Source organism: Eulemur rufifrons, chromosome 30 (assembly GCF_041146395.1).
Source record: "Eulemur rufifrons isolate Redbay chromosome 30, OSU_ERuf_1, whole genome shotgun sequence".
NCBI lineage: Eukaryota > Metazoa > Chordata > Mammalia > Primates > Lemuridae > Eulemur > Eulemur rufifrons.
The window spans coordinates 100,056,723-100,083,671 of record NC_091012.1 but is presented as its reverse complement, the minus strand read 5'-3'; the positions used below and the strand labels follow the sequence as shown (position 1 = coordinate 100,083,671).

Below are 26,949 nucleotides of genomic sequence, written 5' to 3'. Positions count from 1 at the left end.
AGCCCCTACTGGAGAACCCCACCTGTCCATGCAAGGGGCCTAGACTTCCTGTACAGACAAAACGGAGAGGGAAAAGCCTACCTGCTTGACTCCCTTGCCCAAGTCTTTAACAATTCCAGCCTCCACACAGACCAGTTCTTGTTCCCATCCATCTACCTCACCTCCCATCTTACCAAGCACCACGGAAGGAAGGTAAGAAGCCCAGGGTTGTGCAGGAATTGGATACATGAGGCCACAGTCAGATGGCCAAGGAAGAAAGGGTCTCAGCCAGCACCATATTTTCCTTTTGTTGACCAGGTAGGGTAGGTTAGTTGACAGGGGAGCTTCAGAAGCAGCAAACCACTGCAGAAAAGGGACACCCCAAGCCTTTCAGCTACGAAATCTGAAATGCTAAATGCCCCTGCTCTTGGTTGTATTTAGAGTTCTAAAGCTTCCTCCATGCCTCAGGCAGACCAAAAAGATGCAATTTCACAGAAGAGAGAATAAAGGCCTAGTTAGGTAAAGAACCTTAGCCAGAGAAGGTATGAAGGAAGTGGGATCGGAGCTCAGGTATCCATTCTTCCAATCCCACCACCAGCTGCTAGTCTTCTTACCTCTAGCTCATTCAGCCTCTGGATTCGGGGGGTAAACCTAAAGTTGTCCACTTCCACAGCAAAGGGTGGCTGCCAGTCCTGAAAGGATAGAGAAGGGAAAGGGACTTAGGTTACCTCAGCATAGTGCAAGACCAGAGAGCACCAGAAGCAGCTCAGAACCCCATTCATGCCTTCCCAGATCTCTAGCCACCACAGACTCTTTAGCCTGGCAAACACCCAACCTACCCATCCCCATCTCCCCCTAGAACTCACAACAGAGCCTTGCAGCCCCTCGAGTCCACATGCACATGCCCTGGGAAACTTCTCCTGAGTTCCTCCCAACAGTACAGTGCTAGAATTTCAAGAAATAGTGAGATGGGGCCCCAAACAGTTGACCCCAAACCCTCTCCACACCCACATTAACCCCTTGTCCCCTAGGCATATGCTGTAGGACACACAGTCTAGGAGTACTGGAAAGCACACAGGATCTGGGGTCAAAAGACCTGGGTTCATGTACTAGCTCTATGACTTATAAGATATGGGATTTTCCCTTTATAAACCTATTTTTCATCTGTAAGGAGAGAATATGAACTCTAGCCTGGCTCCCTCTCAAGACCGATATGGGAAATACACTGGCTTTTAAATGAAAATGTTATTCGAAGGAGTCATCATTAAGACTTGACATTTAAGGCTGACCCCATCACTCAATATACATACAGGGTAGCTCAGCTCCGATTCTGGCAGGATTTAAAGGTTTGGGCCTTTAATGTCTGTTCTCTCAGTTCAAAGGGCCTGAGATAGACACTGCAGGGAAAAGCAAGGAACAGGGAGCAAGAATCTGTATCACCCACCTGGTCTGGAAGGCTTCCAATGGGTCCTCTCTCATATACCTGCCTGGTACAGGAAGAGGCAGGAGAGGAAGCCCAAGGGGGTAAGTGCTGGGATGCCCAACTGACTGTGGTAGCAAAGAATGGGAGGATTTGGGGAGGGAAGTCAGGGAAAGTAATGAAAAGTAAAGGAGACTCTGCCCTGCCAAGTTGGAGCTTGTTCTGTCCTGCCCAAAGTGTAGCTGTGAAGAATCCCCTCCCAACTCCCTCCCCCCAACCTCCCACACAGCCCTCTTCTCCCCAGAGCCCTGGCTCCTGTTGGGGTGGCAAAAAGAACCTAGAGTAACCTAGACCAATGCTCTCATTTTACAAATGGGGAAAGTGAAGCCCAGAGAAGAAATGTGATTTCTCCAAAATTACATGCTAACGGTAGAGCCAAGACTAGAACCCACGTCTTCTGACCTCCAGACCAAGGTTCTTTGCACTACACCAAGGCTACCAGTGTTCATACACACGTGCATACATATGGAAGAGAGGGAGGGGTACAGTAAAAGGGAAGAAAAAAACACTGACCTCTTCCGTATGTACACATTTAGAAAAGAGGCCAGAGGACTCATACTTGCATGCACACATACGCCCCGCTACCACTGCCCCACCCCACCGCACCAGCCAAAGCAGGTAGCAAACATCTGGGGCTCATAAGCAGGGGAAAAAAAAAAAAAAAGTGGGCCAAAATGTTACAGCTCAAGCCCAGACAAGCTCCCCATGTCCTCTTGCCTCCTATCAGAATAGGGTACTCCCCCCAGTACAGATAGCCCAGGTAGAAAGGTACTCAAACCCAAAACTCCAGGTACCCTTCTTTCCTGCTGAAGCAAGTTCTAGACAAAAATCAGTGCAAATTCAAGCACCTGACAGGAAATGGCAGAACTGGAATCCTAAAGCAGGAGCTGTGGATGCAACAGATAGCTGGGGAAGGTCCAGCAAACCAGCTGCCTTCATTCCCATACTACTGTGTGCCAGATGCTCAGTATGTTGGTATTATTAAAATGTGGTTGGCTACCTGATGATGGAAGCAAGATACAAGCTTCCCTGTGTCCACTCCAGAGTACCAACACTCTCCTCCCACCCACCTTTCCCAAGTGTAGCAGTCACCTGCCTAGAAATTCAGACCCCAAACCACCCTGCCTCAGGTAAACCTCCAATTCCCAGGCACCCACCCATACACAGGTTCCCACCCTGGGCCCAAGCATCACTTGGGTGAGTACTTCAAACTACAACCCGAAGACCAGCTGCCTAGAGGTGGCCTAGAAGCAGCCCTAGAGGAGGGAAAAACAAAACAAAACCCAAGAGCTAGGTCTCTTGGATTGGAGGGAAGCACACTGTTGGGGTAGAGAAAAGAAATATAACAAAGGACAGCCCCCTGCTGGCCACATACACACCTGGGACACATCACTCTTCCCCTTCCTGGTCCCCCAAAGCAGGGTAACACTTGCCCAAGGCCAGCCTGCCCAGATAAGTCCAAGATAGAAAAAAGGAAATTCAGATCTCAGCTACCCCCTGTGTGAGAGATGCCTCTTTCCCACAGGCTTGCCTGACCACTTCAGGGAGTGCCTCCTTGAGGCTGCAGGACTCCTGCCTCTCCCTTATGCTAGCCTTCCTGACCTCTCACTACCCACTGCCACTCCCTCACCACGGACAAGGATACCTCAGAGATCCGTGGCCAGGCTCCAACAAGGAAGAAATTAGATTACCCAACACCTCCCAGAGGATCCATCTGAAACCAGCCTAGATCTGTGGCTGAGCACCAGAAAGCATCAAGTTGGATAAGGAGGCCTATGGTGCCCTCCTCAGGTGGGAAATGAAGCTTCCTATCCCGTTTCAGCCAGGAGACACCCACCCAAAAATACCCTGTTCCAGCCAAGTTCAATCCCTGCCCTTGGAATTCCAAATGATCACTGAACAACATATATCATCATTTCTCCTCCATGCCGGTAAGGCAGCAGCCTGTCCCAGCCCTTGGGGAACTTCTGGCCTGAAGCCAAACCTAAGAGGAAAGATACGGCCTTTGTTGCTGACCTCTGGGAATCAAGTGTTCCAAAAGGGGCAGAATTCCAAAGCTCCATTGTGTTTATGGGGACCCAAGAATGGCCTATCCTCTGGGACCTCCTATATCCTGGGCTAGAACAGAGTAGAAATCTTTTGTGGACTCACACTCCACCACCAAGCTGACTGGTCCAAGCCTCTTCGTAGGAAGTCAAGACTGGGAGGTGATGTCCAGGAAAGGACCCAGGAAAAGAAGGGGACAATTCTCTGAACCCGCCTCAGGGGAGACAGACAGAACATTCCCTGTGAGACTGACTTCCTGACTGGTCCACCAGGCCACGATATTATCATAGATGAATTGGCCTGGCAGAGCATGAGCAAACATGAGTCAACCCACGTAGAGGCAAGCCAATGACCACATCAAACATCTTCACAGTCACAATAATTACCACTTATCTAGTGCCTCCTACAAACAGACGCAACCAGGTTTGACTTCAATCCTCTAAATGACCATTGCTGGGACCCCTTTCACAGGCTCAGAGAGATTACGTTTACTTGCCCAAGGTCACACAGCTGCTAAGCTTCAGATTAGAGTTTTGAACTCAGGTCTGTCTCCCTTTAGAACTGTAATCTTTCCATTACACCACCCTGCCTGCCTTAAGGGAAGTGATGACAACAGATGGGAGAAAGGCCTTATTCAGTGAAGCCTTAACCTAGGTAGTCTGGGGTAACTAAGAGATGTGCGGGGTGCCTCTCTGTGTACTCTTTCCAACCCACTAGGAATCTCTGTTTTGAGCCAGGAGTGATTCTGAAGAGAGGTGGTGGCGGTGGGTCTCTGACCCCAGGTCACCTGTGGGCCTCAGACCACGAGAGGACCCCGGCCCCAGCACCCTTTCTCTGACCCGCGCAGCATCCACAAGGGGCCCAGCCACCCCATCTCCCCACACCTCGAACTGCCCTCTGCCCCAGACTTCTCAGCCGGCTACCCTACTCCTTCATCCCTGGCCTCGCCGCCGGCGACCACCAGCCCCAAGCCTTACCGCGGGTGGGCGGATCTTGCAAATGCCCGACTTCTCCGCGATGGGCCTGATTTTCGCGATGTAGCCAAGAGGGTCCCGGAACTCGGCCCAGCTAGGCTCGAACACCGGGCACTCCGGCGGCGGTAAGAAGTCGTCGGACCCCGGCTCCATGGTGGGCCCGAGGTCTGGGCCAGGGATCAGGAGGGCTTGGACCGCCCTTAAGGACTCATGGCGCCGCCGCTGTTTGAAACCGAGGCACTGCTCGGGGACTAGGCCCTAAGCCGGGCGGCCGCCGCCCGCCGAGTGCCTAAGGGGGCGTGTGGCTGTCGCGCTCTGAGAGTCTCAGGCTGACGCTACTGCTACCGCCTCTTCGTCCTGCTCCCTGCTCCGTTTCTTCCAAACTCTGCCGCTGCCTCTCAACTACCACAGCCTTTGCCACCACAGTCACCTCCCAACCGCCGCGGCCTTCATCGCCGCCGCCGCCATCTTGGTTTGTCAGCGTCTGCCCTCCCCCTCACCACAACAAACCGGATCCTTCCGCGAGGTGTCTCTCCGAGCCTCGTACACTTTGCGTCAGGCCAAGCCCTAGAAATACTTCATACTGTGGGTACTGGGCTAAATGGGCTGGTATTGGTTCCCTATTTTGAAGCATTTACTCAAAAGTACCACTCTGACTGAGAGAAAATAGTTCTTCCCAGGGGCGGAGGAGCAAGATTGTAATTAGTTTACCGGATCCTTTTCCCGGATGGGCCGACCGTGCACGTTTAAAGGCCAGTGGTGCGCATGCGCGTTATGGAGACAGACCGGAAGAGGAGCTGGCGTCGGTGGGTGGTGGGCCCAAGCTGGCACCCTCCCCCCGCGCCCCCCTCCCCCGCTGACCTCAGCCAGATCGCTAGCCGCGCCCTAGCGTTTTCTGCCGCTTCTCGAGACCTGGTCATTCTGGCGTGGGCCACGGAAGGTGGTTTGGGGTGCCTGATTGCAAAGGATCCCTTCTGCTGGCCCACAGGTTGGGGGAGATACACTAGGCTGGCAGCTCTAGGCCCTGACACGTCTAGGGCTTTGAAAGAAGGAAGGCAGCAGGCTGCTCACTCCCTTGGGATTATGGATTTTTAGAATCCTGGGTCCCAAGTAGATTAAGGAAATATTTATTTTGTCCAAGCTTACACGTAGAGGTCTCTCAGAGATGGGGTTTCCATTCTTACCCCCGAAGAGTCATTGGCAGTCAGCATTTTAATGAATGCTTTCAACTGTTCCATATGCACTTTTACTGTGTGCACATTTGTGGCGTGTACTTCTACAAAATAAGCCTGTGTGCAGTTATATTTTAATTATTGGATGTTTAGCAACAGCATATTTATCCATTGCCTACCAGTGCTTACTGTGTAAAACACCCACTGTTTGCTCATTTGTGAGCCTACCATGTACTTATCAAACATTTGTGTACATTGGTTGTATTTATTGTGTATAGACCCTGTGCATTTGAGTACCTACTACGTGTACATCTACTATTGTGTACATGTTCTTTGAGGAGTTTATGAATAGGTTCATCGCAGCTACAGTACTTTATCCACATATATCAGGCATCCACTGCTTTGAGGATCATGTATATCATTCATCAGTTGTGGGCTTATTGCATATAGTTTGAGCACCTACTATGCACATATTTGAGTACTTGTGTAGATGCTGATTAAGTGCTTATTTTGTGTTCTCCCACCAGACTATGAATTCCTTAAGGGCAGGGACCATGTGGCCTTATACATCTTTAGCACCTGGAATGTTAAGCAGTAAATGAATGTTAAATGAACAAAAAAATGATGTCCTTAGTAAGTATATACTGACTGAAAACAATGTATACTTTTTACAAACATTTCCTGTGTATATTAAATATCCACTATAAGCTTGAATATGTTTGAGGGGGGTGGGGAGTGTATTTCCTTCATCCAGTTAACTGTTCCTAATCAGATACTGTGCCAATTAAGTGCATTCTGCTTATTTCAGGGCTGAGCTAAGGACATCCTAGCTGAGGAAGCATGGTACACAGGTGGCTCACACCCTGGGGTCAGACAGGCATGCCTTCCTGTCCCACCAGCTTTATCGTGTTGTAGTTATATAACCTTGGACAAGTCCCAACATCTGAAACTGAAATGGAGATAATACCTACCTTGCAGGATTGTTGTACATTTGGCACATAGCGGGCCCTCAGTATCTGGTAGCTGTTATTTTTATTTCTGAGAGTCAACAACCAATATGTCAAAACTCATTAAGGATCTCCTTTGTGCCAGCCATTGTGCTAGTGTTTTCTTATTTTTTATCACTTGAATACTTATATTACCTTGGATGTTCGGGATCTTTATCCCCACTTGGCTCGTGAGGAAACTTGTCCCAAGTAATACAGATAGTAAGTGACATCTCCTTTCTAGTTTTCTAGGTGTCAGGGGAAACCTCAGCCCCCCCCCCCCACCAGAAACACAGGTGAATGATCCAACTGAACAACCATCTGGACAGGAAACAGAAAGCTAGGAAAGGTGATGCTAATCATAGTAATATCACTAGCATCTCATAGATAAGCATCTAATAGTCCACATAGCTCTTTCATACCAATTATTTCCCTTAATCTTTGTAACAGTGTTGGGAAAGATGTAGGTCAGTTCACCCATTCTATAGATGAGGAACCAAGTTCCAGAAAGATTAAACAACTTGCCCAGTGTTACACAGGAAGTTGCTGACTCCTGGTCAAATGCTCTTCCTGTCACTTTCCCTCACCAGGAATAGAACTGGGCAGAAGGGTGAGGAGAATGAAGAAGGTGGGAGAACACACCAAATCCTAGGCTGAAGGAAGATGGCCTTTCCATCTGGAGGCAGGTCAGTGAAGGGCAAAGAGCATGAATCAGAAGTTAGGAGACCAGGTGTTGAGTCTCAGCTCTGCCCAGGCTTCCTACAGCCTTCTATGAGGTCTTGAGCCCACACACAGCTCTGCCCTGGAAGATCAAATGGAAATTGTGTAGTCTTTGAAGCGAGTGAGATAGAATTTATTCATTCACAAATACTTATTAAATTCCTACTATGCACCAGAAAATTTGCTGGGCACTGGGAATATAATGATAACCAAGACAGACTTGGTCTCTGCTTTCCTGGAGCTGACATTCATCCTCTGAGATTTGCCAAGTACCTCACCTGCCTGAACCTTGATTTTCTGGTTTATACAATGAAGCTAAATAATTCCTTCTTCACAGTGGTGTTGGGAAGATTGGAGATGATGACAGCCATCCATCAAGGGCCTGGTGCTATGAAGTAGGTATTGTTACCCCTGCCTTACAGGTGAGGAGACTGAAGCTCAGGGAAGTATAAACTTACCCAAGTCACATGGCTAGTAAGTGGCAGAGCCAGACCTCAAACCCAGGTCTGTCTGACTGCTGTACAATTCTACCCGTAAAAGTCTCAGATGGTGCTCTGCGCACAGTAAGGTGTTTAGGAAATGGGTTCCTTTCCCAAGCCTTGGGTCTTGCTGGGGACCACCCAGAGTCTGGTCGGCCTGGGCATTGCAGGCTTAAGAATTGGGAAGCGTAAAGGAGCTCACCCTGGACTGGGGGCTGGCTTAGCCTCATCCACCCAGCTAGGAGAGAGGGTGTGGCATGGAGTCCGTGCAGAGCAGTGATTGGAAGCCTTGTCTGGGCTCAAAACCACACTCACCCATCCATGTTTTGTGGATGAATTGGATGAGAGTGACTCTATGCCTCACTTTTTTTTTTTTTTTTTTTTTGAGACAGAGTCTCACTCTGTTGCCCGGGCTAGAGTGAGTGCTGTGGCGTCAGCCTAGCTCACAGCAACCTCAAACTCCTGGGCTCAAGCGATCCTCCTGCCTCAGCCTCTTGAGTAGCTGGGACTACAGGTATGCGCCACCATGCCCGGCTAATTTTTCTATATATATTTTTAGTTGTCCAAATCATTTCTTTCTATTTTTAGTAGAGACGGGGTCTTGCTCTTGCTCAGCCTGGTCTCAAACTCCTGAGCTCAAACAATCTGCCCGCCTGGGCCTCCCAGAGTGCTAGGATTACAGGCGTGCCTCACTTTTTTGATATGTAAAATAGGGTCTCTTCCAGTTCTAAAGTAGGTATGCGCTGTCAGTTCTAACTCCTAAATAGCTGTGGCATCCGTCCCCTTCTCTCCTGCCATCTTCTACTCCTCCTGTAAGCCTTTTACTGTCGCTAGCCTGGACTATCAAAACAGCCTCCTCAAGGTATCCGTGTAAGCTCATGGTTTATTAGATAGAGAAATGTAGATGTACAGTATGTGCTTAATACATATACATAACAATAAAATAATATATCCAAAATAATAATTCAAAATGATTTATGATAGTATTGGATTATAACTCAATGGTTAAAATAGAAATCCATGATTCTAGATTGATATAAATAAATAAAATGAGGGAAAAGGGAAAGTTCTTCCTTAAAGTGGAATACTAAATAAGTATAGAAGGAATGATGGAGTTAGAAAATCATCAATGGATGCTCAAACTTTTTCCAAATAAAAGAGCACACTCTTAAAATATAGCTATAACATTGAGTGCCCAAATCTTGATTTCTAAATGCCATTCTCTACTAAAAAGAACCAAGACTCTTTGGAAAAAGAAAAACAGTTGATTGCAGGGCTGGGGCATGAAGCCTGGAGCATCTCGTGGTGTCAGAAAACAAGGAAGTGCTCAAAGAAAAATGGAGATGTGCCACAGGACACACGGGCCTGCTTGGAGGGCTTCCTAACTTGCTAAATCTGGGGCATTTTGAACATCAAAATAAAGAATGATATTAATGGGTCATATATAACCCATTAAGTAAAATAGGCAACTATCAGTCCATAATGAGATAAATAATTAAATAAATGTAGAAGAAAGGAAAGTGCACCCTTATAGTGGGAAGCCAACTAATACAAGTCAAAAGAATGATGGCGTTTGAAAATCACCATTTGGCAACCTTGGCCATAATAATTGTTTCAGGCAAGAATCATCAGTGAACACCAAAACTGATGGGTTAAAGTTTGAGGAGTGACAGAATCTCAATGCATCGCTCCACAAGATAATTCGTCACAAAGAGGAAAATAGTAATAGTAATTTTAAAGTGGAGACACTAGATAGCCTAATGTGTCACCTGGTCTTACTTTAGCTACTGCTGAGGCCAGGGTGAGAAAACCTGCTGGCAACAGAGCAACAGGGATCAGACCAGGAGACCTGCCTGCTGTCTCCACGCTTCTGCGTGTGCCCTGCCCACCGCCCCAGCTGCACCCCCCCCACACACACACCTCTAGGCCTTTGCATGTGCTGCTCCCTCTGACAAATGCCTTTCTTTGCCGGGCTAATTCCTACACACCCCTCAAGATGCCACTAACGGGGCAGTTCCAGAAAACCTTCCCTGACCCCACTCGCCCACCCCAAGTTGGATTTCCCCTGCTCTGTGCTCCCACACACCCAGGGCTTCCTTCTGGGACTGTGCTTATTATATCGTCTTCACATTATCCCCACCAGGCTGTCCACTCCTGAAAGTCTTGTCCTGTATTGTCCAGTATGGTAGCCACTACCCATTTGTGGCTATTTAATTTTTTTTTTTTTTAAGACAGAGTTTCCCTCTGTTGCCCTGGGTAGAGTGCAGTGCCATCATTGTAGTCATCGTAGCTCACTGTAACCTCAAACTCTTGGGCTTAAATGATCCTCTTGCCTCAGCCTCCCGAGGTAGCTGGGACTATAGGCATGAGCCACCATGCCGGGCTATTTTTTCTATTTTTAGTAGAGACGGGGTCTTGCTCTTGCTCAGGCTGGTCTTGAACTCCTGAGGTCAAGTGATCCTCCTGCCTCAGCCTCCCAGAGTGCTAGGATTACAGGCGTGAGCTACAATGCCCAGCCTTAAAATTTAAATTTAATGAAATTAAAAATGCAAACTGGGTGCAGTGGTGCGTGCCTGTAGTCCCAGCTACTCAGGAGACTGAGACAGTAAGATTGCTTCAGCCCAGGAGCTCGAGGACAGCCTGGGCAACATAGCAAGATCCTCCATCTCTAATAATAACAAAAAAGCAGTTCCTCAGTTGCACCAGCCACATTTCAAGTGCTCAATAGTCACATGTGGCTAGTGGTTACCATATTGAACAGTGCAGGTATGGGACATTTCCATCATCACAGACAGACCTACTAGACAGCACTAGTCTAGAACAAAGATAAGAACTCTGTGAGATTCTAGGACCTTTGTACTTTGCTGTGTGTTGTCTCTCCCCATCTGCATCCCAAAAGAGATGGGCAGTAGCACCTTTGATGTAAGAACGCTCAAGGGGGCCGGCATGGTGGCTCATACCTGTAATCCTCGCTCTCTGGGAGGCCGAGATGGGAGGATCATTTGAGCTCAGGGGTTCAACACCAGCCTGAGCACAATGAGACCCCGCCTATACCGAATAAAAAAGAAAAACAAAAATAAAAAAAATACACAAAGCAACAAAACCCAGCCAGGCGTTGTGGTGCGTGCCTATAGTCCCAGCTACCTGGGAGGCTGAGGCAGAAAGATCGCTCACAGCCCAGGATTTGTAGCTTGCAGTGAGCTACAATCACACCACTGCACTGTATCCAGGGACACCGAGTGACACTGTCTCAAAAAAAAAAAAAAAAAAGAAAAAGAAACAGTCAGTGGGCTTGTTGTCTTTAGGTCCTCAGAGAAATGAGGAGGTGAGGAGATGAGCTACCTCTCCACAATCTGGACGGTGAGCATCTGGGGAGAGGCAGAGGGTGGGGGCAGGGACAGCCCAGTGCTGGGACTGCCATGAAGAGGGGAGGAGGAGAATTTAGCAAAGAGCTGAAGGAAGCATGAAGAGGTCCCAGAGGGGCCCAAAATTTTGGTACACAGGTTGCATCAATCAATAAATCCACTAATGCAAAGATACCTAACTCTAAGTCTTAGCTTAGAAAGAACCATTCGTTCATTCATTCATTCGATCAACAAAATTTTAGTGACATCTGTGCTGTGCCAGGCACTATAGTGAGCAGTACTCTGAACAGAAATGATTCAGACCAGCGTCAGTCCCAAGCCACTATGGCCTGATGGGGAAGATAGATAATGACATGAAGGATCTCCAAGAATGTGAGGAAGGGCACATTTTGTGAAGGATGGGTTCTTTAAGCCCATCTTGCAAGGGTGGGGAAACCTTCATCGGGGATGTTGGGAGGACTATGTCTGGCAAGGGGAAAGGCGCAGGTAAATACTGAGGTTGGAAAGTACACGCAGGCATTTTCAGGGAACAGTGAGTGGATGGCCAAAGTATGGGTGAGGAATGAGTTAGGACTACAGAGATCAGCTGGACCGCCCTGTGGAGGACCTCCCAGTGTCAAGACAAGGAGTTGGCATTTGTTTCTGTAGGTGGCCTGTGTGTCTGGCAGGGGGTAGGCACTTCACATGCATCTGTTAACAACTGCCCTGCAAAATCATTATCCCCATTTTACAGGTGGAAGACCAGGCTCTGAAGGGTTGGGTGACTTGCCAAAGGCAGCACAGTCAAGTCACCGAGCCAGGATTTGAGCACTAAATAAAGATGAGCTTTGGGAAGATGCAATCAGCATCAAACTGAAGGTGGCAGAAAGGGGTTGGCCAAAGGAAGTCCAGCGAGGTCCAGCAGGGAAGATACCAAAAAATGCTGATTGGACTTGATTCAGGATCCACTGGGTCTAAGCTCTTCAAATGCTCAGGTCTGGTCCATGAGGAGGCATCAAATGCCTAGATGGCCCCAGCTCCTGCTTTTGCTAGTTGTCTTCCCCGGGATGCCTTTAAATGTGCATGTGAGGAAGAAAACAAAGACAGTGGTCCAAGCTGCTGAAGAGTGGGGCCATCCAAACTTTACCCTTTTAGAGGCCATCCCAGATTCTAGGAAGGCAGCAAAAATACTGACTGAATGCTGCTTCTGGGGACCTTGCTGTCCCTAACCGAGAGCCATTGCTTGGCCCCATCTCTCCTGTGCCAAGCCAAGATCCAGGATATAATCAGTGGTGCTAGAAACATGTCAGTTTCATAGAGAAGCAGTTTGGGGGACTGGAAAGGGGCCCAGGCTACAAGTCAGGAACCCCCACCCTGACTTACTGTGTCACCTTAGGAAAGACCCTTCCCTTCTCTCGGCCTGTCCCCTCCTCTATAAATGAAAGGGAGCCCAGCTATTTGTTATCTAACATCCTAAGTATATACAGAGAGCTCTTAAAATGTATCTAGCCCCTTCCAAGTCATCTCCCTACCCTCAAGGACAGAAATGCGGCCAGCCACTGGGGGGCAGGGTGCGCCAAGGCAAAGCCATGCCAGCCGTAGGGTGAGAGTAGAAGGGGTGTCTCGCCCAAGTTCACACACCTAGTAAGTGAAAACCCCAGGGTACGAACTGGATCAACTCCACAGCCCATACTCTTGCCACTCTGTCACACAGACTGTGTATGAAATGAGATAGGAAAACCTCCCTCACCCCCATCTCCCACCCAACCAAAGCATCTCGCCCACCCCGTTGCCTGAATCTCTACCATCAGCACCTCACCTCCCTGGGCTAAGGCCTCTCTCTCCACGGGCTCCACAGTGGGGAAGGGGGGCATAAGTAGGAGGCAGAGGCGGGAGGTGAGCACAAGGTCTTTTATGAGGCATCAAATATACATTCTTATATACAAGGAGGAAAAAAGACAATGCCTGGACCCCAGCTCCTCTCCATACAGCCCCTCCCACTGCCACCCTCCCCTGCCCCCAAGCCCCAGGGTCCCTGGCCCTTTGTACAGCCAGGGTCCATCTGTCTGTCTGTACTGCAGCCCGTGGTGGAGAGGGGAGAGGGAGGCAGGAGCTGAGAAAGGAGCTGGATATGCGGGGCAAGAAGAGGAGCTGGGGCTTGTAAAAAATATATTTATAATAAATAAACAGGGCTGCAAAAGGGCTGGAGAGGCAGCGGAGATTTTGATGGACAGAAGGACTCAGGCATCCTGGCTCCCAGCCCCGGCTCTGATGGCTTCAATCTCTGCCTCAGGAAGGACATCTTGGGCTCATGGTGGCCCTCTGGGAGCCTCTCTCCCCAGGGCCGATGCTGGGTGCTCTGCCCCAGAGAGGTGTGTGTGGGCGGTATCTGTAAAGTGCATTGTCTTCGGTTGTAGGTGGGGTAGGTGTAAGGGAATGGGTGGGGGGCCATGCAATATGGGTGAGGGAGGGCAGTGCCCTTCTCATCCCAGACCTGAGCCCCCCCCCAAAACCTGTCTGGACTTTGATCAGGATAAGAACGTTGCAGGGCGAGGCAAGTTCCTGAAGCCGAAGAGGTCTGGGCTGGGGCCTACTGGAGAGAGGGCATAGACTGGCTCGAGAGAGGAAGCACTGCCCCCACGTGGGGGCCAGCACAAGCGGGGTCCCACCCACCGAGTGCATTGACAGTCCGTGTCCTCCATCAGGCAGAAGGACACATGGAGGTGTGTGGCCAGGCCCTGAGGTCAGAGAGGGCCGAGCCAGCTGAGGTTTGGCCACAACTCTACAGAGCGCTCTCCTAGCCCCACACGGCCAGAGGAGCCCTAGGGAAGCCTTCACCCCTACAGCTCCGGACGCCTGCCGTTCTCCACCAGCCAGAGCTGACAGGGAGCTCACACTGGCCTGGAGGTCTGAGGCCACAGAGCTAGACCTCCAGGGAAAGGGCAGGTGAAGAGGAAGACAGGACAAAGAGAACAAGGATCTCTGAAAGGCTCTCACCACTCCCCAGCACTGGAGCGCCCTGAGTCCAGGATTCAAGTGGCAAGGGTCTTTGAATCAGGAAGGAAACCCCATGGCAACCGCAGGGGGTTAGAGAAGGGCCCCAAGACAGGGAGGAAGTGGGGAGGAGGACATTGCTATGTTATATATATTTCTGAAAAAACTGAGGAAGCAGAAAGGGTACAAGGTCCCTCTCCTGTGGATTCCCCAGAACGTCCTGCTCCCCAGCTCACTCTCTTCATTCATCAGACCACGGTGCTGATCCGGCTTGGCTTGGCCTTGGGGTTTGCACTGGGTGGGTTGGCTGCGCCAGGGGGCCCAGAGGCGTGCAGCGGGCCATGGGGAGAGGTGGGTGGCAGGGGTGAGTGCGGGGTGTGAGGTGAGGGTGGGGGCAGGGGTGGGTAGGAGGGGTGGGGTGGGATCGGTGAGTGTGGTGACAATGGTGACTGGGGGTGGTGGGGGTGTGAGTAGGAGCCCCCTGGTGGTCGGGACCCAGGGCCCCCGGCCGCGCCTGCTGCTGGCATCATCTGTGGGTGGTGACTAAAGATGAAGTGCTTGGGCCCCTGTTTGTGGGCTGGAGGGTGCTGAGGGGCAGGACTGTACAGGGGCAATGGGGACGTGGGCTGGTGGAGCGGGTGGCGGCCATGTGGGGCAAACTGAGGGTGTCCTCCAGCTCCCCGCCTGGGGGCCCTGCCTGGCCGACCCAAGGTATAGTGCTGGGGCCCTGGGACTGGGCCATGGGCATGGAAGTGGCGATGTGGCCCCACAGGTGGGGCCGAGGCGGGAGGTGGTGGAATGGAGCCCAGCTGGGGCAGGGGCGGGGGCTGCTGAGGAGGTGGGGGTAGAGGGGGTTGCTGGGGTGGGAGGTAGGGCGGCGGGGCAGGGCCCGGTCCTTGGCAATACTGGGCATGCAGGGCCTGGAGCTTGGACTGCCCGTCAGGCAGCACCCCCAGGCCACCATGGCTGTGACCGTGGTGGTGGTGGTGGTGGTGGTGGTGGGTGGAAGAAGCAGATGAAGAGGAGGCAGAGGCCTGGCCTGTTGGCGGTGGTGGCATCTGGAAGGGCCCCTTGCCCCGCTTGCTTCCAAATAGGGAGCCCAGGAAGGATGAGGAGTTGGAGACGGGCCTCTGGCTCTTGTACTCCTCTGGCGGCGGGGGTGGGGGCGGAGGTGGCATCCTCTGGTGAGGGCGTGGACTGCTAATAACAGACCCCTGGAAGCGGGGAGGGGGGAAGTCAGGTTGGTCTAGATGTCCTAAACCCCCAACCATAAACTCCACCCCTGTCCTTGAGGGCTGAAGCTGGGGAGACAGGGACCCCCCAAGTCATAATCGAAACCAAATAACAGTCCTGTAGTTGTGCGTGGAGCTCCCCAGCTTGCAAAGCTCTGCTGTCACAGCCATTATCTCAGCTGAGCCTCAGCTAGGAGAGGAAGAAGTAGCAGTACCTTCTCCTCATTTTGCAGGTAGGGAAAACGTTAGGCCCAGAGAGGCAGAGCGACTCGCTCAGGGTCAAAGAGCAGGACTTGGAGGTAGGAGCTTCTTGTGGCCCAACTCCAAGGGCATCCCTACTCAGAGTCAGCCCTGGGGTTGAGAGGGGACACGGGAGAGTGGAAGACAGACTGAGAGACAGGCAGAATGAGGACAGACAGAGTTGAGGACAGATGGAGAGAGTGGTGGCTGGGAGAGGCAGCCGCACGGTTCCCAGCAGGGAAGAGGGGGGAGCAACAGGTCCCCTCCTCCTCTGGGGCTCCATGGCCAGGGCAGGGCTCATGCAGAGGACGAGTGGGGCAGGAGCTGGCACTTACTTCGATGGTGCTGTCCAGCGATCCCACGCTGTTACGCCGCCCCCGCTTCCCTGCACCCACAAGCAAGGAGCCCAGCGTCAGAGCAGCAACCCTCCTTCCCCACCCTGCTGGGCTCCAGAGCTGGGTACCAGGCCTGGGCCCCTCCCGGGGACAGACACCCCATTATCCCTTTCCCCCATTGAAGAGGGGGAGGTGGGGAGGAGGAAAAGTGGAGAAGGAGGAGAGAGAGGAGGAGAAGATGGAGAAGGAGGAGCGGTGGCACAGGAGAGACAGAAGAGGGAGCAGAGGAGGAGAGGTGGAGCAGCGAGAGAGAGGGGCCAGGGCTGTGGCCCCACTTCACACGCCCTGGCCCCGGTGCCGGGCTCCATCTGTTCTGACCTGGCTCCCAGGCCCCTGCAGCACAGCGCCCAGGGCTCTGGGTGAAGGCAGGGTGCGTGCGTGTGCGGCAGGTGGAGGGAAGGCTGGCGGCCAGTGACAGGAGGCAAAGAGGACACCCGGTCCCTCGTCTCCCCAGCCAGGGCAGGGGCCCAGAAGACCTACCTGCATCCGAGAGGTCACGCAGGGAACTGCTGAGTGCGCCCCGTTTGAGCCCGTCGCCTGCACCGTAAGTGTCTTCCAGGCTACTGCGGGCCAGCGTCCCATTCACTGAGTCCTTGGCCCCTCCGGGCTGTGAGGCATTAGGCCGCATCATACCTTTCTGCTTCTCCAGCTCCGCTGGGTGGCAGTGGAAGGGACAGGGAGCAAAGGTCAGGAACAGGAGTGATAGCCCACCCGACTGACCTCAGCGCTCCGTGGGCCTTCCTCCTTTCTCCTCCCTCCCCCTGTCCCCTGGGCCTCCTGTTTTGCCCCCTGGATGGCCAATACCTGTTTCCCCCCAAACTGCAGCTTCATCTCCAAAGCCCCCTCAGTGCCCAGCCCCTGTCTCGCACCCTTTCTCCCTGCTCAGTCTTCCCTTCATCCCTCTCAGTCCTGCTTTCTGCTCCTTTCCTCTTCCTTTCACCCTCTCCTTCCTCTCCTTCTCCCCGCCCCCTTGCAGTCAGGTGTCCCCAAAGCACCCATGCCCTTCAAAAAACGAGCTTCACAGCAGATGGTTCAGAGTAAGGACAGGAAGGCCCTTCCAGTCCATGGCAAAGGGCAATCTTTCCAGAGTTCACTCAGTTCTCAGATACCTTGCTCCAGAGCAGAGGGGCTCCTGGCAGGGCAGGAGCAGGAAAGTGACAGGAGTCTAATCCTCTACCACGCGCCAGGCAGTATGCTGGGCGCTACCCACGCTTGATCTCTCTCAATCCTCACAAGAGTTCTGAGGTCAGTGTTAGCATCCACATTGCACAGAGGAAGAAACTGAGAATCCGAGAGGTCTTAGAGCTTGCCCGGGGTCATACCGCTGGAAATGGTGGAGCCGACATTCTGGAAGCAGGTCTGCCTGATTCCAGAGCCTGGGCTCTCCTGGCCTTACACCCCCACCTCCCCACGGAGGTCATGGAAACACTCATCTATTGCCCTCCCCTCCTCATCTTGATAATCCCTCTCTCTGGATTTCCCCAGGGTCTCAAGGACATCTGGTGAACTGAAACTTCGGACCCAGCCTTGCTGAGGAGTAGAATAGACCCTGGAACTGTGAAGGCCTCACCAAGGAGCTGTCCGCCGCCTCTGTCTCTCTCTCTCTCTGTCTGCCTGCCTCTTTCTCCTTAACACCATGTTACTTAACTGTGACTGCTTAGCCTGGAGAAGAGAAAACTTGGAGGGCATCGGGAGGAATGAGATGTAATCACTATTTTCCATTACAGACATGATCAAAATGACGTGGTGTGGCCCCTGGGGGCTGGGAGGATGGGCCACCGGGACTCAGCTCAGGAAATGGTATGTGGGGAGAGGAGAGGAGACGGTGGGACGGGGAATAATATTTGCTGAACACCTAGCATGTAGCAGGACACTTTGGCTGCCTTGTCTCATTTCATCTCCACAACTCTGTGAAGTAGATTTCATTATCCCAAAAATACAGGAAGAAACTGGGGCTCAGAGGATTAGGTGACTTGTCCCAGTTTACCCAGATAAGTAGCATACCTGGGAGTGAAAACTAGAGTCCTGCTTCTAATACCCTGATTCTTCTCCCTCCTGCCTTTCACTCAAAGGAAGAGTTGGCTCATAATTAGGGCTTGGGATAATAATCTGAGGGTGGGAGGTAATGAGTCCCTTGTCACTGAAGGTATTCAAGCAGAGGCTGAAGGGTTCCTGGAACGAGGGTAGGAGGGTTGGATAAGCTAACCCTCAACTGTGAGAGTATCAGAGGACAAGATTCTTGGTTTCTGCAGGACACTATCAGGAAAGGGGGCAGGAGACGTGGCTGGGCTACTCACACTCCACACGGTACTTCTCCATCTCCTGCACCTCCGCGATGGACTCACGCAGGTCGGACGTGAAGCGCAGCCTGTCCTGGAGGCTGGGGGCGTTGAAGATGATGAGGACCTTTCGCTCCCCACCAGGTACTGCGGACAGCAACTTGATCCCAAACTGGTAATCTATGGGGAAAGGGAGGGGAGAGGGGAGGTTGGGCGCCTCTGTCATGATTGATAAAAGGTGGCTCATCTACGAAATAATTTTTCTAATTATCCAATTATGACATTACAATAACTCTCCTCTGCTTGAGCATCTGCAGTGGCTCCCCTTTGCCCCAAAGCTCCCAAATTCCTGGTAGCCATGGCCCTCTTACTTTCTGTACTCCAGGAGGTAAAGGCAAACCCAACAGTGTAGAACTGCTCTCTGAAATCCCTTTCCTTCACACCGCTGCCTCGACTCAAATTGCTTCCCTGCCCAGATGCCACCCAGCAAAGCTCCTCCTGGTTCAGTCCTTCGGAGCACAGTGTGATCGCCTTCTCTTCGGCTCACCAGAGAACACACATGCTATGGTTCTCTGCAAGACCACGAGCTCCTCAGGGGCTAGACCCAAGTCATGCTCCACACTGGCCTGCCCTTCATCCCGGGACCAAGTAGGTGCTTTGGACACCTTAGCCCAGTCATAAAGGACTCCAACAACTGGAGCTGGTATGGAGGAAGGGTGAGCATGGGGGCCATGGCATTGACTCTTGGGAGCTGGGATCCAAAAAGGGACTCACATGAATTCTGGAAGAGCTGCATATGCATTTCCACGAGGGGAAAGGACTGACGGAAGCTGTATGTCACCAAGATCTTCTTCTTCTGGAAAATTTTGGTGACCTTTGGCAGGGGTGGGAAAAAGACAAGAGGCAGAATTTGGGGTGAGGAATTTCTTTCCACATGGCACCTATTTCTAGTAACCACCCTCCCCTCCCACCCCCACTAACAGACAATATACACCCAAACACACATCCCCACAAGCTGGGGAGAACGGAAGCTTGAGGAACAGAATGGGAGAGATGGAAGAAAATGCAAGTTCCTGACTTAATGATGATGCACACAGGCATTTACAATATTTACAGGAACTAACTGCTCCTTACAGGAAGCCTGTTCTAACATCCCACAGAGATTTTTCCTCCCCTTTTCTGAGCTCCAGAGTGCTGATTCAGTACCTTTTCCTTGTCAGGCTCTATGATAGTTCTCTGAGTGTGTGATCGCCCCCTGCTGGCCTGGAGGGCAGGAGTCTGGTTTTCAGGTTCTCTCACCCACCCTCAGCAGAGCCAGCACTTATCGGCAATCTCTGCCCAACCTAGGCAGAGAGTTAACGAGTCTTCCTCTCAACAACCCGAAGTCTTTAGCAAGTACTTGGGCAGTCTGGACTCAACTAACACAGGCTGCAAACACCTTAGGCAGTCTGCAAGAGGCTCCTAAAAGCAAAATGTTTTGATTTCAGGATGGTTACAGTTCATAGTGATGCAAAGCACTTTTTTTGGTCCTTCAGACTGTAAGCATCCTGAGAACAGGGACTGGGTCTGATTCATCTGGGCATACCCAGTGCCTAGCACAGAGCCGGACACACGCAGGTGTCAGTACGTGAGGGATGGCTAAACGTTGACTCAGCACCTGTACGGGCCAGGCACGCTTCAGGGTAAGGCTCTTCCATGTATGACCTCTTAATTCCTCCTCATGACAACACTGTGTGGTAGGGGTTAGCCCCATTTCACAGAGGAGGAAACTAAGGCTCAGAGAGGGCATTGGAGGTGCTTTGTCTAAAGCAGTAATTCTCAACTGGGGGTGATATTGCCCCCTGGAGGACACTGAGCAATGTCTGGAGACATTTTTGGTTGAAGGGTTCCTACCGGCATCTAGCAGGTAGAGACCATGGTTCTACTAAACATCCTGCAGTGCACAGGACAGACCCCCACAACAAAGAATGATCCAGCCCAAAGGTAAACAGTGCTGAGATTAAGAAACTCTGTTCTAAAGGAGAAAAGACCAGGCAGGGGACAGGATTGCTGTCCTCAAATCCCTGAAGAGCTGTCTCAGGGCGGAGAGAGAATACTTGTTCTTTGTGATCCCAAGGGTTGAGTGAAGTTCGGTGGAGCAAACTCCTAGGGAAACAGATTCTAGCAGTCAGAGCTGTCTGACAAGGCAAATGGCTGCCCTGGAGGAAGGCAGCTTTCTGTCTCTGCACTCATACAAGCAGGGGGCCATCCAGGAAGCTGGTTCTTGCCCAGGAGACCCTGAAAGTCCCTTCTGATCTGCAGAGTCCTAAGAGTCCCATCCCTAAAAGGCAAACATCTGGACTGGTAATGAGCACAGTTTTAAGAGTCACTTCGAGCATCTCTATCACTCAGAGGTTTCAGACTGATCCTGGGGGTCACAAGTTCGCCTCCCCACCCCCCACCCAATCCTCCAGGCCATTGAAGTGGACAGGGACATTCCTTACCACTTCCCAGATTGTAAATCTGTCAACTCCCTTGGTCCTCATATTTTCTGCTCCTGGGTGGCTGTCACTACCTCCAAATAGATCCGTGAGGAAAAGGAGGGGCAGAGAAGGCTTGTGGGTTACCCGAGACCACGCAGATGGCACGGCAGAGCACCTCACCTGCCACGGCTCCATACGCCAATGTTAACATGGTTCACACTAGACCCTGGGGCCAAGCTTACCATCTCCCTCCCTTCTCCTTCCCCATAGTGCCCGTACCACAAGGAGATCATTGAAGAGGAAGACCTCCCGCTGATGCAACCCCAGCCTCTGGGGGCGGTTTGGATCTGGCACTTCGTAGAGTTGGCAGCAGCAAACCAGTCGACGGTGAGGAAGAGACAGGACCTAGACAGGCATGAAGAAATAGGTGTCAGAAAGCCAGCCCATCAGCTTCAGGCCTCCAGCACCTTAACCTTCAACCATAAGAGGAAGTTTACTTCCGATATGTATGTGCCACTCTGAGATAAGGAGTATTCTGGAATGCCTTTAATTTTTATTTTTTTTTAGAGATGGCGTTTTGCTCTGTTTTCCAGGCTGGAGTGCAGTGGCATCATCATAGCTCGCTGCAACCTCAAATTCCTGGGCTCAAATGATCCTCCTGCCTCAGCCTCCTGAGTATAAAATGCCTGTCTTGCTCAGCTCCGCATGGCCACATTCCACCCCTCCTTCAAATCCCAATTCCAAAGTTACCTCTTCCAAGAAGCCTTCCCTGATTTCCCCAGGCTGAAAATGGCCTCTCCCTCCTTTCTGCTCCCCTAAACTAGACCATAAGGCAGCAGTAGTATTTGTGTCTTTGTCTTGCACACCTACTGGTCTCTGAGTGTCCCAGGACAGAGACCATGTCTGATTCCTATCTTCGTCTCTGGGGTCCAGTGAAATGCTGGGCTCAGTAGAAAGGCATCTGTAAATGTTTGTTGGCTAAAAGACTAAAATGTGTTCTTGCTTTGGTTCTCAGCTAACCATTAGCTTGGCTCCTCACTTGGGATGGACAGGCAAAACCAGATACGGAAAGGATGCTAATATTTATACAGCACCCATTATGGGCCTTGCACTGTGCCAGGTGCATTCGCACGGAGCGCTTTGCTTAATCTGCACTACAATCCCCTGATGAATGCGTTATCGTCCACTCTGCATTGCAGGTAAGGGGCACCCAGTGCTCAGGGAGGTGCAGTGACTTACCACTCAGTGGCTGGGGCATACTCAAACCCTGGCCCCTCCATAGCCTCCCAATGCACTTACTGGTTTCTTGCCAACAATCATGCGCTCCACAGCCTGCACCTGGGACACATGGTCATCATTGGTCCTCAGTTCACGCCCCTGGATGCGCTGGTAGATGCCCACCAGGAGATCTCGGGGGATGTCTTCACCATTGTCAACCCCTGGTAGGGGGAGTAACATAGGGATATGTCACATAAATATGGGCCACTGGTGGTAGGGGTTCTCCACAACACCCCTCACCCAGGCATGGGCCACACTAACGGTCAGGACCAAGGGTCAGCCGCTCAGCCAGGATTGGGGCAGGGAAGGTGCCCGTCAACACAACAGCCAATTGCTGTCTTCCCCAGGGTGGGGATTTTGTCTAAACAACTCAGAACATACTGTAATTAAAACCATCAGATGCTATTTTTGGCCTTCCTAATTAGCAAAAATAATTTTAAATGAAATCCAGTGCTAAGAAGAGTGCAGGGAAGTGGGCATGTAACATAACAATTTTGGAGGGTAATTTGGCAAGAGCCTAAATGTTCAGACCCAGTGATTCCTCTTTTAGGAATCTACCCTAAAGAATTACTCAGAAATATGTGCAAGGTATGTATAAGAATGTTCACTAAGTGTTATTTATGGGAAAAATTTGAAACAATCTAAGTTCTAACAATAGAGGAACAGTTAAGGATAGTATATCCATTTAATAAGATAGTATACAGCTATTAAAAACTTGACATTTGCAAAACGATTTCAATAGCATGAGAAAATTCTTATAGCAAGTTAAGTGAAAAGAGTAAGATAATAAATTGTATATATGGCATGATCTTAACTATATAAAAAGTTACATATGCATGGGGAAAAAGACAAGAATACACCAAAATATTAAACGTGGTTGCCTCTAGGGGGCAGAATTTTAGGTGATTAAAAGAAATTTTCTAATTTTCCAAAATTTCCAAAATAAGCATGTATTTGCTTTCATTTGTCCATTTATTTAATAATTGGAGGGGGAAAGATACACACACACACACACACACACACACACACACACAGAAAGGATGGATGAATGAATGAATAATGGCAGGATTCTAGGAGACAGCTCCAAACGGCCTCTGATCTAACTCCCTCCTCCCATGGCCAACATCCTTCTCTACTCCTGATTATCTGCTGTGAGAAACCTGCTCACTCTTTTCTCCAAACCTTCTGCTAGGGAAAATGTTTTCTCCTTTGGAAATGCCACACCTCCTCTTTGGACAGGTGCTAAAGGAACACCCTTCATCACACTGCATTTTTGGTTTTTTACCTTAGCTTCCAGAGGGCTTAAAGCCTATCAACTGTGCAAACCTGGAAGGTCAGCCAATTTGTCTTGTTTTGGGTTTGTTTGTTTTTTCTTCAACTCTACTTCCCTCTTTCATTTCTGTTTAAATAACCTTAACATCTGTGCCATTTTTAGTAGGCTGCTCTTTGGTGAGAAGCAGGGCTTGACATCAATAGAATACACCAAGAAAAAAGATGAAAGTGACACCTTTCATCTGGTATTCAAGGCCCTCACATATTGGTTCCAACTGACCTTCTCATCCGATCAGCGACCCCATCGTGATTGTTCTCTAAACAACTTTCAATTTTCCTGCCTCTGTGCCTTTGTTATTCTCACTGCTAGGTAAGCCCTCCTCTATCTCTATTCTGTCACCTTAGCCATGCCTTCAAGGCCCACCTTAAAATAAAAATACTGTTTCCTCGGGGAAGCTAGCTGGAGATGGGTTCTCCCTCCTTTGAGCTCTGACTGCACTTTTGGCCTCTCTGATGTCACTGTTCATTTTCTATCTTGTGTTAGTTATCTGGGTACTACAAGTCAGTCTCTCCCACACACGAGGAGCTCTCTCAGGGCAGGGACTATGGCAGACTATCCTCCATTGTCCTTGACACCCATCACGGGGTTTGGCACACACTAGGCACTACGTGTCAGCTGGCTGGCTGGTTGGTCAGTCAAGTGATAAATGAATGAATGGGTACTTAAAATAATTAAATGAGTCGTTATGGGCATAAATAAGGAAGAGAAGGAAAGAAGACGTGGGAAATGGACAAGTGAATATTGTAAATTAGTATAAGTCCTGTAAGAGCCACTAGTTCACTGCTAGAACCCCAGGACCTAAAAAAGCCTGGTACACAGTAGATGCTCAGTAAATCAGCAAACAGCTATTCAGGTGAATTAATAAGCGAATGCCCTGGGAACATCCCACCTTGGCAGAGGACAGCATCATAGGTTCATTTCCAAGGAACAGATGGGATCTCCCTCATCCTTCCCCACCCCTACGCCCATCCACTTTCCCTTCCCAGGTGAAGGGCAGGAAAAGCTGATAGGGAAGTCTGGTCACCTCTCAGGTTCTTGATGAAGTCGTCTAGTTTCATCTTTCGTTCAGCCTTGACACTGGGACTGTACATGTCGGTATTGAGGAGGATGATGGCAAAAGCAAGGATGAAGATGGTGTCTGGGTTCCGGAACTGGCGTACGAGGGCTGGGTTACAGACGCAGTACCGCTGGCTGCAGGGCAGGAGAGGTCAAAGCCAGACTCAGGCACCAGCAATCTCCACCTGCCCACCAACCACCCAGTCTGGCACCACCAACGCTTTCCTCCAAAAAATACTCTTTAGCCCTCTGAGGGGGGGGGGTCTCTTCTCTTCAGTGTTTCCTTAAGACTAGCACATAAAAGTCACAGTCGCTACATTTTACAGAGCTTTGCCAGGGGATTTATATACATTGTCTCATGTAATCCTATCGCAATTCTGCAAGGCAGCTATTAGCCATCCCATTTTACAGATGAAGTGACTGAGGCTCAAAGTGGTAAGGTAACTTGCCCAAGGTAATAGAGCTGATAAATAGTGAAGCCAGGATGAAAATCCAGATCTTTCTGACTGCAAAGCAAATCCTTCCCCCATTATGGGAAAGAAGTTCTTAGCAACTCCTGTTTCTCCTCTAAATACTCCACAGTGGTAGACCCAGGATTTAGACCCTGGTCTGTATAATCCCCAAAGCACTTATAGTAGAATGTAATGGTTCAGGGCATGGATGGATCAGACACACTTGAGTTCAAATCCTAGTTCTACCACTTACTCACTGTACGACTTTGGGCAAGTTACTTAACCTCCCTAAACTTCAGATTTCTCATCTGCAAAATGGGAATAATAGAAGCGCCTACCTCCCAGGGTGCTTGTATTTGAAATAATTATGTAAATCTTCCAGCCCAGCACCTGATACTTAGTGAGTGCTCCATGAATGTTAGCTGTTAGTGTTGATGTTGTTGTCACTTATTGAATGCCCATGTCCCAGATGTTAAGCTAGATACTTCATGTGCACCACCTCTGATCCTTACAGCTGCCTTGCAAGATAGGATTTATCATTTCTGTTTTACAATGAGGAAAGAGGCTCAGAGAAGTTGCTTGTGGACATACTACAATGCTGCCCAAAGTAGGGAGGGGCAGCTTTAGGAGTGGGAAGCAGGCACACCTGAAGGCTTCAATGAGTCGCTCCACTTTCTGGGCCTCGCCCTGAACCCGGATGTGGGATTGGAACTTCCGGAGTGCATCGTCCAAATCCATGGAAGAGAAATCCATTTCATCCACCACACAGCTGAGGAGCAAAGGAGGGGGTGTGGCACTCTCAGTTCCTCTGCAGAAAACCTCTGACCCACCCGGACCTGCTCAAAGGGACCAACACCCCCACTGACAGACTTCCAAAATCAGGACCTGCGGAGCAAGTTACACATGAGGACAGAAATGCTTGAAATTGAATCCATCCTAGAAAATCAAGACACATGGTCACTGAGGGTCCTTTCCATCAACCCACTGATTTCAGAGATGGGAAAACGGAGCCCCAAAGCAGGCCATAGGACAAGCATGTCTTGCCCAGGGCTACCCAGAAGACTTTAGGAATAGGGCCAACAGAGATCAGACCCTTTTGGGGTAGAAGGGTATGGGAGCAGGAAGGTCTATTCATCCTGTTTTGAGAAGTTTATCTGAGCCAGAAGGATAGGCTGCCCCCTTCCCCCCTCTTGCTCCCCTTTTCCAGGAATCCCTGGCCCAGTCTGCCCGTCCTGGGGTCCTCACTCCAACACGTCTCTGTTGAACTGCTTCTGCCGGTTCCCTAGGAATTCCCCTATCATCTGACGGCTGAGGCCTTTCCGCTCCAGGATGAAGTGAGCCACTCCCACTGGTGTGTCTGACAGGAAGCCCCGCTCAATCAGATACTGGATACCCTTCTCTGGCTTCCTGCAGAAAGAGGGGAGGGAGATGAGATACTGTCCTCCTGGAACTGCATTCTCTGTCCCATTTCTTGAACTAATTTTGGGGCCAATTAACCATGGGCTCAAAGAACCCAGGAAGTGGAATATATAATTTGGTCTAATCCCTTCATGGTACAGATAAGAAAACTCAGGCCCAGGGAGAAGTCAACTGCTCATTTCACAGAGCTTTAAAATTCTAAGGTACCTTCAACCCAACTTCCTCCTTGACTGGAGCCACACCATAATTGAAAGAAAATCAGTATCTGATGAGAGCCTGCTCTATGCCAGGAGCTTGTTTTTTTTCTTTTCTTTGCGAGACAGGGTCTCGCTCTGTAGCCCAGGCTAGAGTACAGTGGTGTCATCGTAGCTCACTATAACCTCAAACTCCTGGGGTCAAGCGATCCTCCTGCCTCAGCCTCCCAAGTAGCTGGGACTACAGGCGTGCACCATGACGCCTGGCTAATTTTTCTGTTTTTTGTAGAGACGAGGTCTTGCTCTTGCTCAGGCTGGTCTCGAACTCCTGGCCTCAAGCAGTCCTCCCACCTCAGCCTCTCAAAGTGCTAGGAGTGCAGACATGAGCCCCCATGCCTGGCCAAGGAGCTCTGATATTCTCAACAGGCACCTAAA

At 50.5% G+C, this 26,949-nt stretch overlaps 2 protein-coding genes across 16 annotated transcripts in view; both read right to left on the bottom strand.

The window, feature by feature from the left end:
• The window catches only part of KDM5C (lysine demethylase 5C), a 43,317-nt gene extending 38,359 nt beyond the window's left edge, over positions 1–4,958 (bottom strand). For 6 of the 13 annotated variants that reach the window (XM_069463952.1, XM_069463953.1, XM_069463954.1 and 3 more), the window contains exons 1-2: positions 4,483–4,958; positions 594–671 (exon numbers count right to left, since the gene is read on the bottom strand). In XM_069463952.1, coding sequence (XP_069320053.1) covers positions 594–671; positions 4,483–4,632 — 228 coding nt within the window. In that variant the 5' untranslated portion in view covers positions 4,633–4,958. The remainder of the gene's footprint in view (positions 1–593; positions 672–4,482) is intronic. The other 7 variants (XM_069463947.1, XM_069463948.1, XM_069463951.1 and 4 more) reach the window with 2 other exon arrangements.
• Positions 4,959–13,077: 8,119 nt separating this feature from the next.
• Positions 13,078–26,949, bottom strand: part of IQSEC2 (IQ motif and Sec7 domain ArfGEF 2) — a 79,004-nt gene continuing 65,132 nt past the window's right edge. For 2 of the 3 annotated variants that reach the window (XM_069463129.1, XM_069463130.1), the window contains exons 6-14: positions 26,147–26,308; positions 25,548–25,670; positions 24,418–24,584; positions 22,082–22,221; positions 21,062–21,187; positions 19,095–19,194; positions 18,339–18,500; positions 16,522–16,695; positions 13,078–15,388 (exon numbers count right to left, since the gene is read on the bottom strand). In XM_069463129.1, coding sequence (XP_069319230.1) covers positions 15,375–15,388; positions 16,522–16,695; positions 18,339–18,500; positions 19,095–19,194; positions 21,062–21,187; positions 22,082–22,221; positions 24,418–24,584; positions 25,548–25,670; positions 26,147–26,308 — 1,168 coding nt within the window. In that variant the 3' untranslated portion in view covers positions 13,078–15,374. Of the gene's footprint in view, positions 15,389–15,981; positions 16,032–16,521; positions 16,696–18,338; positions 18,501–19,094; positions 19,195–21,061; positions 21,188–22,081; positions 22,222–24,417; positions 24,585–25,547; positions 25,671–26,146; positions 26,309–26,949 lie in introns of all 3 variants that reach the window. The other variant, XM_069463128.1, reaches the window with a different exon arrangement.